Source organism: Ctenopharyngodon idella, chromosome 3 (assembly GCF_019924925.1).
Source record: "Ctenopharyngodon idella isolate HZGC_01 chromosome 3, HZGC01, whole genome shotgun sequence".
In the NCBI taxonomy this organism is placed as follows: domain Eukaryota; kingdom Metazoa; phylum Chordata; class Actinopteri; order Cypriniformes; family Xenocyprididae; genus Ctenopharyngodon; species Ctenopharyngodon idella.
Genome location: NC_067222.1, coordinates 47,454,483 through 47,470,711, shown reverse-complemented (window position 1 = coordinate 47,470,711; position 16,229 = coordinate 47,454,483). Strand labels below are relative to the sequence as shown.

Here is a 16,229-nt window from a genome sequence, read left to right as displayed (position 1 = left end):
TTTTTCTCTCTCTTTGTTATTATTATTTTATTTATGGCCAATAGTCACTTATCCAAAGAATCACAGCAGTATCTATGATAAAATACATAGTCAAGGTTACTCAACATCACTTGTTTACATGCTTCTGAATGGCTGTCCTATAGACAAGCTTAAAAAAAAGAAAGAAAGAAAACTAGCTTTGGTATTAGTTCCTCATTTATTCTATCTGAACTTCTCATGCTCTATAGTTATACAATGGTCATATATTACTAATTAAGGAGTGTTTTGGTACAAAAAAAAAATTGACTAACTTTATAAGTGAGGGAAAATTATTAAAAAAAAAAAAAAAAATGTTATGACCCATTCATTCATACACATTCATTGTGTTATTGTGAAATATTTATCAGTGCATGTTATTTAAAAAAAAAAAAACCAAAATGTCTTTGTAATCAAAATGTAACAACTTTCTCTGACTCTGCTAATATAACACAAAAGTTCAGGACCAACACCACAAATCAGATCAGTTCTGCTGTACTTTTTCTAATTTGTTGACTGGCTGTGCACAATACCATAAGTTATGCGTGTAGGTGGAAACAATGGCAATATTAAATAAAATCACATGGTAGAAGTGTATCGCATGTTCATTTTTTTCTTTCATTATGGCTGCATGAAGGAGTTTAACCATGGCAAAAAGCGAGACACTTTCTGTAAGATGTAGCCATTCTTGCAGTCAGTTCCTGAAGGCTGGCTCACTACGCCGGTGAGGAAGAACACCTCTCGGTACAGTGTGAGCACAGGGCTGCCGGGTCCAAGGATGCAGTCTGCTTTAGCTCGGGGCATAGTACATGCCATCTTGTTGGTGACCTTAAGACAAAATAAAATAAGTCATTTATATACACTATAGCTACTTTAAATATCTTTGATTCACACCCCATACACTCTATATTCCAGTCCTCTGTTACATTGACAGTACTTTTGCTTCCTTTGACCAGTTAGCTCTTACAATTACAAATACTTCGTTCATAAATATTTTCCAAATTTCCCGTACATTCCACCCCTTTTTACTGTAGACAATATTCTTGGTGTTGATCCCTGTTGAAAGGTTCCATCTCTGAGATATTCATTAGAGGGTTCAAGAGCGTAGCACTGAAACCCTATTGTAATTGTAATTGTTAAAATTTCCAATTTCCAGCATTCTCCCCTAAAAGTGATCGGGCAGACCAGGAAAATATATATGACAGGAAAAAACATGAAAATGGCTATAACTACTTCGCCATTAGTCCGACTGACTTGAAAATTGGCATGCAGTGTCTTTGTCCAAGGTGCCATGACTGTTTATGAGGACGTTGACTTATCTCAAAAAACATGTCCGCCATCGGCCAATGAAATTTGAGCAGTGTGTAAAGGATCGTGAATCACACGATTTTTTGCACATGACCACGACATTCATACCACATGGTAGAACTCCTCATTCCGAGCAACTTTGCCTCTAGGACCGCCTCTGTCTATCGAATCATTCGTTAAATATGGGAGATTATTTCAAAAACTAACTTTGGCAAACTAGTCCTAGAATTTTGGCTTAAACTTGATAACTGTTAAAAAGTTTTATAAAACAAATTTCCTATGGTAAATTGGCTGTAATTGGTCTTTTCCGTCTATGATCGAGATGGTTACAGGCTTGCTAATTAAAACATAATATCTTTTTACGTATATGCTTAAAAGCCTTAAAGCTCTTGAACGCCGACAATTGCTGCTCGCAGCTATATTTATAATTGTTACTCTACAGTATTCTCTCTCTGACAGTTTGTCCACCAGCAGGGCAAAGGCCACAATATTGATATTGACAAGGAGTCCTTGAAAGCAATTCAGAGTCCACTCCTCATCTATTTGCAGTGCTGGGTATTAACTGATTTCATCATGTAATCTGGATTTTAAGTACTAAGTTTATATTACGTTTTAAAATACTCGTCATCAGACTACAGTTACTTTTTTGATTACATGTTATTCTCACAATGGCAGTACATTATTCATAATTCATTGATTCTCTCTACTACTACTTTTTTATCTTGTAAATTTTCCTTTCTAAAAAAGTCTACTGCTTATATACGTTAAGAAGCTCTTCCAGGTTTGTGAAATTGCACACACAGACCAGTCGCTAGTCATGTGTATTGAGTACATTTTAGGACATTCTCAAACCTCAGTCATACAACGAAAAGGCGTCATGCCTCAGACTAAAAGGCTTCAGGTCTCAGGAAAAACGGCGTCAGGTCTTGTACAATTAGGCATCGGATGAAACAACCAAACGTTTTTATTCTGTATGGACTCCAATGATCTCATATTTTGAAAAGGGTGCAACTCTTCCCCCAAACTAAATGATGAACACCTGTGCATGTTTGAACAAATAAATAAATCAGACACAATGGGCTAACAACCATGTCAATTTCCTCGATGTTTGTAATATCAGAACTTTGAGATTCTGTTTTTCCAATGCTTTTCCAATTTGTTTATTTATTATGTTTATTAGTTGTTGTGTTTTTTTGTTGTTTTTTTAAACTGTTCTGGGGTGGGTTGAGGGTAAGGGGAAAATTGTAAAATCAAAAGGAACATTGTTCTTTTTATTTGTATGTAATATGTCACTGTTCTTCCTTTAATAAAATATATATTTAACAAAAAAAAAGAAAGAAGCTAATTGCCCCGCCTCATTGTGACGTCACATGCACGCAGTTTTCTAACTGTTAAATGTTACACTAAGTTGTAGCAATAAAACATATCCCACTGAGATTATTTTGTATATTTGTATTTTTCGCTAGTTTTATTTGCATGTATGAAAAGTTAGCTAAATAACACATTGCAACTAGCTTGCATTGCAAACTATTTCAAACACTTACGAAAATTAACCTTGGTTTTATTATAGTAAAAGTGTGGTAACTATGATTTTTGTTGGACTGATATTATTTGTGTAACAATAGTTTTATTACAAATACCATAAACTATAGTGTAGCAAAACCATGGTTAATTTGTGGTTACCATGGTTAACTACAATAACCATGTTTTTTTTGTTTTAGGCTATTTGTAGTAAAACCATGGTTCATTTTCATAAAAAATCTTTCTTAGACTGCAATAAGCACAGCTACTTCGTGTACAGAGGTTACCAAGGAAAGGCTTTATTTCTGCTGTTCCAGCGCCACCTACTGTCAGAGAGTCGATTACATTTTAATTCAGCCCGTTGCCGTTTTTCTGCAGACCAATGTGAAAATCACCGTGTTCTTTTCTGTATAAGAACCTAACCAGTGTAATATTTATTTAAAGCTGTAAGAATAAAATATCAGGTAGCTTACCTTTGCTTACCTGGGCTGATTCCTGCACTGCATTTGCATGCTTTGTTTAGATTGTCTATCACTAAAAACTGAGATACACACAGCGTTTGACCGTCCTATCAAGCTTAATGTTATCTAGTAATGTTACTAGAGCTTAATCCATATATTGACTTTGACTGTGAGAGTTGTTGTTCAAAATAATAAATAAAATGCCCCCACTGGATTGTGTTCACATTATGTTATTTGGGTCCGAACTGCGGTGCGTTTGTGCCATCAAGCTGCAGCTGTTTACCACGTTTCTTGGTAAAGACGACACAGGAGAAGGTGGTAAAATGCATAGCGTTGTAACGACTGAGACAAATCAGACACAATTATTTGTTATAGGTAACCAATAATTGTTTAAAGCACTCTGGGGCCTGTCCCCCATCCTCCGAGAAGTTCTCAGTTACAAGTTTTATTGCGCTAAAGAATGTGGTTGCCACATGAAAGAGCAGAGAAGAGACACAGAAACGTGCATCTTTCCTGCATTTTCCCCACAGAACACAGACTTTCCTGCATTAATTTATAGACAGACCGTTCTATAAATGAACATCCCTAGGAAATGGTATCCATTATTGCTGTTGTTGTATTGCACTCATTGTATTCGCATGTTTTATGATACATTTAAGGTAACTTCAATTATGCCATGTTTAGTGTCTATGGGTTCGTATCGAGAAGATTTAAATGCTTGTGTATGCGGTATGTCCATACCTGTGCAACACATCAGTATTACAAGAATCTTTAATAGTTCTTCTTCAAAACTCAGCCAGTAAATCTTGCTCGATCATAAAAGCCCTGACAGGAGGCATGTTATCGCCCGGAAATACAACATCTTCATTGGTCCGGTCAACAACTAAGAGGTGTGACTTTGACCAGAGGTTAAAAGCCAGTGAACAATGCCACTCCCTCTCTTTCCTTGCTTCTTGGACGACTGAAGAGACCCCCTTCTTGCTGCAGGCCTGTAGGCCTAGGCCTGCAGGCCTCAGCCTAGGCCTGCAGGCCTCGGCCTACAACCCAGCCATGTGCTCATCTATAAGTTTTCATAGTACTTTATCTAACGCAGAAGATACTGGCAACAACTTCGGACCAAACCATCAAGATTACAACCCAGCCGGCAGATCCGATGCTCCTCAGCCTAAAGGCATCTTGCAAGTATCGTACATTTGAACACTAAACAGCGATTTTAGTATTGATTTGTAAAACTTACCTTTGTCAGCAAAGGTGTTTTATTACTGAGGAAACTGATGATTCTTTTCCAGATTGTCTATGACTTTTTCCTATAGCTCTATCAACAGTTCCACTTCCAGTTCAACTCTCATTATCATATCATTGCTCATTCTTACCAATGTATGTGTGTGACCTTCGTGTAATGTTATGTGTCTGTTAGTTTAGTTATGTGTTTGTGAGTTAGTTAATAAAGATTGTGCACAATACATGTTTGGTTCTGACTCCGTCTGCTAATAAATTGCCTCTTAAGTGATTTAGATCCTGACTACATGCTCTGAGTAGTACTGTACAATACGAATGTTGTTTTTCCATAACCTGGAAATGAACATTTCTTAGAATTAATAAACAATCAACACTGAGTGTTCACTGGACAAACAGGTTAATTGATTGTAATATTAATGTAGCTACATCCAGTTAATCTGATTAACTGATTTACATATTCATAATTAATCATAATTAATAATCATAATGAGTTATGAATAATTATTAATATTTCCCCCTTTGAGTTAATTCGCTACAGCGTTGCTCACCTCACTTTTATATTTAGTTATTTGAACCTCTGATTTAGTTTCCAAACATAACGACACTTGTATGCGCGAATGTACTGCAAATGTTCTAAAGAACACATGAGTCCATTTGTGCTGAAGGTGAGCAGAAATGATATCCATTCTCTCATTCTCAGTCATGCTTGGCAGGAAAGTGGGTGAGAACCAATGTTGGGTAAGTTACTCTAAAAGAGTAATTAATTACCAGCTATTAATTACATCTCCAACAGTGTAATTAGATTACTGTACTAATTACTCTCTCTAAAAAGTATTCCATTACTTATTACAAATTACTTTCTAAATCCCATATCAACCTCGACCAGTTGAACAATACAAGGATAGACATGAAACTACTCTTTTAATTCTTTCAAATAAATAATATAAAATTGTATAAATTATTCTTGGGCTGAAGTATTTAAAGGGACAAGGTTACATTAAAAACATATATTTTAACATAAGATGTTAAATTTTGATGTTAAATCCATTATTGTTTTAAATAGAATTTTTCTATTGTCTATACAGTATTTAATGCAATTACATCAGAAGTAACAGTAATTAAATTACAGAAAAAGTAAGAGTAATCTCTTACTTTACTTCCTCAAGGGAAAATTAAATTACTGTAATTAATGACTTAGTAATGCATTACACCCAAGACTTGTTAGAACGCACAAAAACACAGTTTTATCAAATTAAACGTCATTAATAGCGAGACTCTACCGTGATTTAATATGCACTCACATCATCCAAACGAACCAAACTCCAAAAGTGCTAGTGTGGAAACACCCTAATTTATATATTCTGTACCTGCCCGTGCTTTTTTAACACTGTTGGCAAGATTATTTTATTATTTTACTGAACTGAAAAAGCCCTCACCCACCTTCAAATCCCCAATGAATCAATTTTATGATGCTTGGAAAATATACAATTGTACTAATGTTATGGTATTATGAGGAATATCATAATATTATAATGTAATGTTATTATGAGGAAACAATTTGTGAAATGCTTATTAATGACCATTGGAAACCTGCAAATCCATAAAATACTGACATATCCACAAACCTGACCAGAGTGGCGCTGCAAACAAATTGGCAGTTTGTCGTAGGATAGGTGGTTTAACATGAGGTTCCCTTGAAAATCTGTTGCACCTGAAACTTCCTTCCAACCGGTGACCACACCCATGTAGTCGCCGGCCATGAGCACACTGTCAGAAAAGTCTCTCTCTGGAAGACAAGCTGGAACCACATTCTTCTTGAAAATAATCTTCCCTTTCAGCTCTACCACAGCCAAGTCATTCTCAGGTTTGCCATCAGTATAGAGTGGGTGGATGTGCACCTGCTGTACATGAAGCGTCTGCTCTCCTGCTTCAAATGAGGTCACCCTTTTACCTGTAGAGTTTCAGACATTAAATTTTTTTTAAATTAGAAAACTGACATTTAACATGTTTCAATCAATTTCCGAGCATAATGGCACTCACCCACTGCCACCTGAAAGTCGCTGTACTTCCTCACACACTGGGCTGTGGTAAGAACCAGATTCTCTTTGAAGATGACCCCACTGCAGAAGCCACTTGATCCATGACGCAGCAACGCCTTGAAATAGATGAGTACAAATACACAATGTAAAGGTTTGTGAGTGACAACTGCATGTAAATGTGAGGGTGAACGCCCTAAAGAATATGGAATACAGAATATGGATGAATAATATAGTGATTAACCATCCATTTCAGCTGAAAGATGAAGGCTGTGATATTAATGTTGTCCACTAGTGGGAGCCAAGGATAAGGAATTTTCTTTAAGCCTAATCTTTTTCTATCAGTTTCCATCCCTTTGAACGGAAATAAATCCATAGACCTGGTTCATTTGTGTAACTATGGTGTACTGACAGTATAGTATAGTTTTAAATAATTAGTTTACATAAAAATCAGTGAAATGCTAATAGATCATTAAATGTTTAATTAATTTCTTCAAGACCCCAATAAATCCTATTTTTCAAGTTGCCAAATATACTGCTGTCCATTTAAAATGAAGAGACTGTTTTATTTTATAATATATTATAAAATTTCTATAAAGACATTTATTGTCATGGTATGAATAATAAAACAAACACTTATGTGTTAAACTGCAAGCATTAGGTTAGGAGGCAACACATTTATAAATAAATTAAAAAAAAGGAAAAGGGCGTTACAATAAATGCTTCAGATAAATCAAGTTTTGAGCTGCAAATTATATTCACATTCATTTGAAATTGTCCTGTGACATCCTATGACATGCGAATAATCTAAATTTAAATGTTGCATATGATTTCACACATATTATGATCAAAACCTAACTTTCAGTGAAGATTCAAGAAGGACTTTTCTGTAAAAACCATATCATAAGATACATTTCAATTAGATTGCTTTAAATAAGATCTACATATCTCAATTTAATTCATGTTGATTCATGTTGATTCATGTGCCATGGTTTAGTGGAAGATTGCTGGCATCTACTGGAAAACAAACACCTTTAAAATTAAAATAACATTAAATTTCAACGACAGCCACTACATGGCGGAAGAATGTCACTCACTGGCTCATTTGCCATTTGCCACATTGGTATACATCTTTTCAAGTTCTTCATTTAGGTTTGTGTAGACATTATAAAATCATTATTTTAACAATAAAACTCTTTGTCAAAGTTTTGTGTTATTTGTACTGATTTTTTTTTTTTTTTTTCAATTATGCCACATATCACAGTCAAACCTGAACATGGTGCTATGTGGCCAAAAGTTCTGTCAGAGACAAATTTGATTTCGCAAAGTTTGCTGGTTCAGTTGTTGCGGTGTTGATTCACATTATTTCTAGATTATCGTGAAGAGTGATCACATGCATTTTAAATAATTGGAAAGAACTTTCACTGTTCAAAAAAAAAAAAAAAAAGAACTTCACAAAAACCCAAATTTCACTGTTTTTTGGCCCTCACACAAAATGACCAGCTAACATCATTTCACTAATCATATCATCTTTCAGGCCTGGTGTCCACTTCTCTCCAAGAAAAACAGAAGACTGAAGAAAGACAGAAGGCTGAAATTCTGCAGGAAGTACAAGGATTGGACAGCAGAAGACTGGTGCGAAATTATTTTCTCTGATGAAGCCCCCTTCCAACTGTTTGGGACATCTGGAAAATCAATTGTCCGGAGAAGAAAAGGTGAACAGTACTATGAGTTCTGTGTCATGCCAACAGTGATGCATCCTGAGATCATCCATGTGTGGGGTTGCTTTGGTGATGATCTGTGCATTTTCCAGCATGATGGAGCACCATGTCACAAGGCAAGAGTGATAATAAGGTGGCTCAGAGATCATTACATTGAAATTTCGGATCCGTGGCCAGGCAACTCTCCGGAGCTTAATCCCATAGAGAACCTGTGGTCAATCCTCAAAAGGTGAGTGGACAAGCAGAAGTTCACAAATTGTGATCAACTCTGAGCATTATATAGCAAGAATGGATCGACATCAGTCAGGATTTGGCTGATATTAGCGGATATTCAGCATGCCAGAGTGAATTACAGAGGTTATGATAAGGAAGGGTCAACACTGTAAACCTTGACTCTTTGCATATATTCAGGGACGTCAGGTGAGTATGGCAGGGTATGACGGCTGCCATACCTTGGCTGCCTGGTCAGGTCAATGCAAAGTAATATTTTTATTGCAGGATTAACAGAGTTATATTACTAAGTGTAACATAATTTGTAATTGTTTAATAAAAGAAAAGCAAGTAAATTAAAGCGATATGGTTGTTACATTCGTGTCACATGAGTTCAACGGCGCTGCAAATGTGTCTATTTACAACGTGATTTTGCAGCATTGAGTATTGTAGCCTATCACAGGCATTTCTGTTAAAAATAATGACCAATCAGAGGTGAATGCTGTTTATATAAGTTTTACACGTGCACAAATCCTCTCATTATAACAAACACAGCGGCCACAATGTAAATAAAAGATTCATTGTGGAGTCAGATTCATTGATTAAAACGATAGTCCTTCAACAGAAGGAAGTTCTTTACTTGCATTTTATTTGCAATTTGAAGAAAATTTTTTCATGAGACTTTGTGATCTTTCATACAAATATATACTTCACACTTAAATAAAAAAGTATGAAAATAGACAATAAATGACAGATTTTTTTAATGTTATAATAGTGATTTGATCTAAAAATAAATTAAAAAGCAAAACATGTGAAAAAAACTGTTAGGGAGTTGAAATGTCTAATTAGCCAATAAGTGCTTCTCTGCCGCCATCTACTGATTATAGTGTTAATTTCATGTATTTTTTTTTTTAATTTAAAAATAAAAGTGTCTGCACTTCAAGTGTTAGTTGACAAATCTGATAGTTCTGACAAATTTTGGTGATGACCAAAATGTTCTGTACCTTGAATGCACCTCATTCAAGGTCCAGAGAAGTACTAAAGACATTGTTAAAATAGTTAATTATTTAATTTTATGAAGCGACGAGAATACTTTTGTGCACAAAAACAAAACAAAAATAACAAACTTGTCATCATGTCAAGGGAGTAAGATTGGATGATGGCATGAGAGTTCGCCATACCAACACAGAATGCATATTTTAAAGTTACTGGCTGTAGCAATGTTTTTTTTTTTTTTTTTTTTTTGATTAACAAGTATTTGAACTTAGAATGTTTCCTAAATTTCTTCAAACACATTATGACATTTATATGCTTTAGTACAGTCAAATATTTATATGCAGCACATTTAAAGGGGACCTATTATGCACAATTCACTTTTGCATGGTGTTTGGACATAAATGTGTGTTGGTAGTGTGTGTACACAACCACCCTATAATGATAAAAATCCAACCACTCGTTTTTTTTAAATCCCCATAAATCATAAGCAGTGTCTCAGAACAAGCCGATTCCAGATCCCTGGCAGTGTGATGTCACATTAGCCACAGGCCCCGTCCAGGAATGCTGACAGACACTGCAGAACATAGAACCACCCTGAGCGAGTTCACAGCCAGTTGTACAGTCCGCCATTGCTGAGAATGTCTCCTAAGCGTTTTAGGTGTTCTGTAGCTGGATGGATTAATCCACATAGCTCTCTCCATTTACTCCTGAAATCTGAGCCGCTGAAGACGAGGTGGATTAATTTTGTTTTCGAAAAAAATGCTCCCTAAACTCTACCGAAATTTGTTTATGTCTGTGCGAATCATTTCACACAGGACTACTTTGTGAACGAAAGTCAATATGAAGGGACAATACAAAACAGAGGTTGTGCTAAAAATTTGTTACTCAAGGATAGATCAGTAAAATGTTTGTGATCCAGCTTACAGCCTCCAGAGTGATACTGGATACGACAGTAATGAAGGTGAGAGTACTTTATTACAGTTCATCGGAGTTGATTTACAGATATAAAGTTTACCAGTTTATTAAGCACCACCCAAAAAGGCATAAGGTCTTTATATATTTGTTTACTGTTAGTTGTAACGAGTGTTTCTGTGTAATTCGCTGTGTGTGTTGATGATAATGCAAGGGAGAGAGAGAGAGTTTATGGATAATATTTTAATGCACACTTGCACTGTGTTTTATTAAGCTATTACAGTGATTTCTAGAGTGAAAACGGATGCTTCATCTTTTGTGTGAAGTACAATAAACGTCATAAAACTCATCGGTAAAGTCGATCAGGGGTCCGGTACAACAGGCTTGTAGTAATATAGTGGATAAAAACAAGAAAACAATATAAGCTATAACTGTAATTGAACTAAACTATACCTGTTCTATCTCCATGCAGCATATATTCACAGTTTCTGACATTATAGTGCGTCCTGACTGAATCCTGACACCAGAGAATCAGCTCTTGAAGCTCCACCCTCTTAGGCCGAGCGCAGCAGCTCATTTGCATTTAAAGGGCACACACTGAAACGGCGCATTTATGCTCAACCCCAAAAAGTGGCAATTTTAACATGCTATAAAAAATATTTTGAGCTAAAACTTCACATACACACTCTGGGGACATCAGAGACTTATTTTACATCTTGTAAAATGGGGCATAATAGGTCCCCTTTAAAGGATTAGTTCACTTTCAAATGAAAATTAGCCCAAGCTTTACACACCCTCAAGCCATCCTAGGTGTATATGACTTTATTCTTTCTGATGAACACAATTGAAGATATTTTAATAAATATCCTGACGCATCCGAGCTTTATAATGGCAGTGAACAGGGGTCACTAGTATGAAGCTGAAGAAAGTGCTTCGATCTACATTCATCCATCATAAATGTGTACTCCACATGGCTCCGGGGGGTTAATAAAGGCCTTCTGAAGCAAAACGATGCATTTGTGTAACAAAAATATCCGTATTTAACAAGTTATGAAGTAAAATATTTAGCTTTCACCAGACTGCCTTCTGTATTAAAGTTACGAAGAAAGTGTAAATTGGCGTCGCGTCAGTTACACTTTTTCCGTAAATTAAATAGGGAAGGCATAGGACGTAGCGTAAGCTTTTTGAACTTCAAGAGGTTTACACTTTCTTCGTACGTAGAATACGGAAGGCGGTCTGGCGGAAGCTACATATTTTACTTCATAACTTGTTAAATATGGATTTTTTTCACACAAATGCATCATTTCGCTTCAGAAGACCTTTATTAACCCCCCGGAGCCATGTGGAGTATACATTTATGATGGATGGATGTAGACGGAAGCACTTTTTTTCCAGTGGTGTAAAGTATTTTTTGGGAGAATCTGTATTTTACTTGAGTTTTTATATTTCTGTCAACTTTTACTTTTACTCCACTACATTTCCTAAATAAAATGCATACTTTTACTCCGATACATTCCGGTTTGCGTTTGTTGCTGGAGCGGCTGTGAAGAGTGCTCTGTCATTATACAGTACGAGAGCGACCTCTAGAGGCGAAATAAAAACTATCACTGGTGCCTCGTAGAGTTTGTTTTGAAATGCCTGTAGGTGGCACACCGACTTCATTTAACCAACTATGATAACTTTGTTAGATGGTAAATCAATACAAAACACATGGTAATCTGTATTCACATTAGATTTTTGAAGCAACAAGAACGATGCTCTTTGATATATATATATATATATATATATATATATATATACACAAACCCGATTCCAAAACAGTTGGGACACTGTACAAATTGTGAATAAAAAAGGAATGCAATAATTTACAAATCTCATAAACTTATATTTTATTCACAATAGAATATAGATAACATATCAAATGTTGAAAGTGAGACATTTTGAAATGTCATGCCAAATATGGGCTCATTTTGGATTTCATGAGAGCTACACATTCCAAAAAAGTTGGGACAGGTAGCAATAAGAGGCCAGAAAAGTTAAATGTACATATAAGGAACAGCTGGAGGACCAATTTTCAACTTATTAGGTCAATTGGCAACATGATTGGGTATAAAAAGAGCCTCTCAGAGTGGCAGTGTCTCTCAGAAGTCAAGATGGGCAGAGGATCACCAATTCCCCCAATGCTGCGGCGAAAAATAGTGGAGCAATATCAGAAAGGAGTTTCTCAGAGAAAAATTGCAAAGAGTTTGAAGTTATCATCATCTACAGTGCATAATATCATCCAAAGATTCAGAGAATCTGTAACAATCTCTGTGCGTGAGGGCCAAGGCCGGAAAACCATACTGGATGCCCGTGATCTTCGGGCCCTTAGACGGCACTGCATCACATACAGGAATGCTACTGTAATGGAAATAACAACATGGGCTCAGGAATACTTCCAGAAAACATTGTCGGTGAACACAATCCACCGTGCCATTTGTCGTTGCCGGCTAAAACTCTATAGGTCAAAAAAGAAGCCATATCTAAACATGATCCAGAAGCGCAAGCGTTTTCTCTGGGCCAAGGCTCATTTAAAATGGACTATGGCAAAGTGGAAAACTGTTCTGTGGTCAGACAAATCAAAATTTGAAGTTCTTTTTGGAAAACTGGGATGCCATGTCATCCGGACTAAAGAGGACAAGGACAACCCAAGTTGTTATCAGCGCTCAGTTCAGAAGCCTGCATCTCTGATGGTATGGGGTTGCATGAGTGCGTGTGGCATGGGCAGCTTACACATCTGGAAAGGCACCATCAATGCTGAAAGGTATATCCAAGTTCTAGAACAACATATGCTCCCATCCAGCCGTCGTCTCTTTCAGGGAAGACCTTGCATTTTCCAACATGACAATGCCAGACCACATACTGCATCAATTACAACGTCATGGCTGCATAGAAGAAGGATCCGGGTACTGAAATGGCCAGCCTGCAGTCCAGATCTTTCACCCATAGAAAACATTTGGCGCATCATAAAGAGGAAGATGCGACAAAGAAGACCTAAGACAGTTGAGCAACTAGAAGCCTGTATTAGACAAGAATGGGACAACATTCCTATTCCTAAACTTGAGCAACTTGTCTCCTCAGTCCTCAGACGTTTGCAGACTGTTATAAAAAGAAGAGGGGATGCCACACAGTGGTAAACATGGCCTTGTCCCAACTTTTTTGATATGTGTTGATGCCATGAAATTTAAAATCAACTTATTTTTCCCTTAAAATCATACATTTTCTCAGTTTAAACATTTGATATGTCATCTATGTTGTATTCTGAATAAAATATTGAAATTTGAAACTTCCACATCATTCCTTTTTTATTCACATTTTGTACAGTGTCCCAACTTTTTTGGAATCGGGTTTGTATAATGTCCTTGGCTAGGTACATTCTAAAATGCTTAACGTGAAAAACGCTTAAATGTGCTAAGACAGTGATATTAAAAGACCAAACTCCGTAAACATCATAATAAACCATACTGCACAGCAAAGCAGATGAGCCCAGAATATGAACGCAATGTGTTTAATTACACGTTAAGTGTTTTCCTCCCTTAGAAAACCGTTAAAGAAAAAGCTTAACGTCACTTAATGTTGTCTACTAAGTGATATCAAAGATCAAATCTGCACAAACCAATTTTTCTGTATAGTATGCTTTATTAGTATAGTGTTTAATAAGTTTGGTATTTTAATGTGTCTTAGTACATTAAGCACGTTAAGCGTTTTCTTTATGGGAGGAAAATGCTTAATTAAACATGTTGCGTTCATATTCTGGGCTCATCTGCTTTTCTGTACATAGTATGCTTTATTAGTATGATGTTCACCAAGTTTGGTTTGTTAATAACACTGTCTTAGTCAATTAAGCCATGTTAAGCTTTTTCACATTAAGCGTTTTAGAATGTCCCAGTGTCTATATCATTTTCACCTGATTAACATTTTTACAACTGGTAAAACCTTTAAGAACTTCAAAAGATCGAAACACCTAATATTATTTCCAATAATACCAAACTATGTTCATTTTTCCAATTGAATTGGCACATAGGTTGCAAAAGTGCATTCTGCAAACAGTAAGGTGGAGATCCGTGTTGCATTTGTTGAAATTCATCGCTGAAGGTTTGATCATGGCAGACAAATAGTACGAGTGGCTTGTGAAGAAACAAAGACTGGCTGTATAACACTTTCATTGAAGCAGAATTTCACTGTGGAGATCGCTAAACTCCAGCGCACATGTTTGTTTTCAGATCATCAGTGCTTCTTCCGCATTTAGAGAGAGCGTGTGTACAGAGTTGCCAGATTGCACAGATCAAGTAAAACACCGGGAAGACAGTATATCTTTTTAAGGGAAAAGCCCTATTTATGGGATTTAAGCTCTTTGCATCTGGCAACCACAAGCATATCCCAAAGAAAAAAACACGTTTTCAGAAAAAATAAGGAACGGGCCAATATCGTGACGATTATTTGTGATCAATCGAGAGAAGCAGATATCGTTATCGCGATTAAAATACGATTAATCGTGCAGCCCTACCTCAAGCGGTTAAAACTATGTGACAAAAACACCAACTGTTTAATGTCACGATTGTTACCATTCATTTGCAGTAGTTTATATCCATTTGTTCGCTGTTATGCATTCATTATCCAGCGAAGTTGCATATTTAAACTGTATCCTCATCATGCAGCGACAGAAACATAAATCAGAAATGTATTCGATTTCAGTTCTTTTTTTTTTTTATGTAAAACATATTTTGATTAGATAATCATCAAGTTTTCTAAAATAGAGGCAAATAATGTGTGAAAGTATACATATAATAGACCCATGCTATGCCTTTGTGTGTAAAGATGGTCATTTTTAAGCATGACTGTTTGGATTTATATGAAATGGTAACACTTTACAATAACAGTCCATCTGTAACATTAAATAAGGTTAATAAAAGTATCGTTCATTGTTATTTTCAACATTTACATTTTAACATTTTAAAGTTGTCTCTTACATTAGTTATAATGCACTATGAACTAACATGAACAATCAATGTATAATTAATATATTAGTATTTTTTTATATTTAAAAATTACAATAAACTTTTAGCCATGTTTTTTATTCAAAGAAACAAAATGTAAGCGTTAAAACTGAACACAATCTTTCTGCTCAAACTGTATAGAACAATTTTTAATAATATTTTTTTGCTCCTTTTGTATTTTACATTTACTTGTACTTTTACTTTCAATACTTAAGTACGTTTAATATCAAAGAGATACTTTTCGTACTTAAGTACAAAAAATATCACATACTTTAAAACTTTTACTCAAGTAACATTCTAAACAGTGACTTTAACTTCTACCAAAGTCATTTTCTGGTAAGATATCTATACTTTTACTCAAGTATGTTTTTCAAGTACTTTATACACCACTGCTTTCTTCAGCTCATACTCGTGACCCCTGTTCACTGCCATTATAAAGCTCGGATGTGTCAGGATATTTGTTAATATTTCTCCGATTGTTTTCATCAGAAAAAAGAGAGTCATATACACCTAGGATGGCTTGAGGGTGAATAAAGCTTGGACTAATTTTCATTTGAAAGCGAACTAATCCTTTAAATCGCTTTGTTGGATTTAAAGCACCCATATAGATGGCAGAGAAATTCTGAGTCGGCTCATTCAATTCTAACAGGCTCAGCGCTTAATTCAAGTAGTGTTGTGTTATTTAAAGGGTAGGTCAGCATCAATAAGTAACTAATGAATAAGTGGCTGAATTTAGCCTCATGATTTCTTAGAAACACTGTTGAAAACTGAAAT

The 16,229-nt window shown here is 35.7% G+C and overlaps 1 protein-coding gene across 2 annotated transcripts in view; it reads right to left on the bottom strand.

Annotated features, from left to right (window-relative positions):
* The window catches only part of proza (protein Z, vitamin K-dependent plasma glycoprotein a), a 29,160-nt gene continuing 12,931 nt past the window's right edge, over positions 1 to 16,229 (bottom strand). For both annotated transcript variants that reach the window (XM_051887200.1, XM_051887201.1), the window contains exons 8-10: positions 6,585 to 6,699; positions 6,170 to 6,495; positions 1 to 843 (exon numbers count right to left, since the gene is read on the bottom strand). In XM_051887200.1, coding sequence (XP_051743160.1) covers positions 637 to 843; positions 6,170 to 6,495; positions 6,585 to 6,699 — 648 coding nt within the window. In that variant the 3' untranslated portion in view covers positions 1 to 636. The remainder of the gene's footprint in view (positions 844 to 6,169; positions 6,496 to 6,584; positions 6,700 to 16,229) is intronic.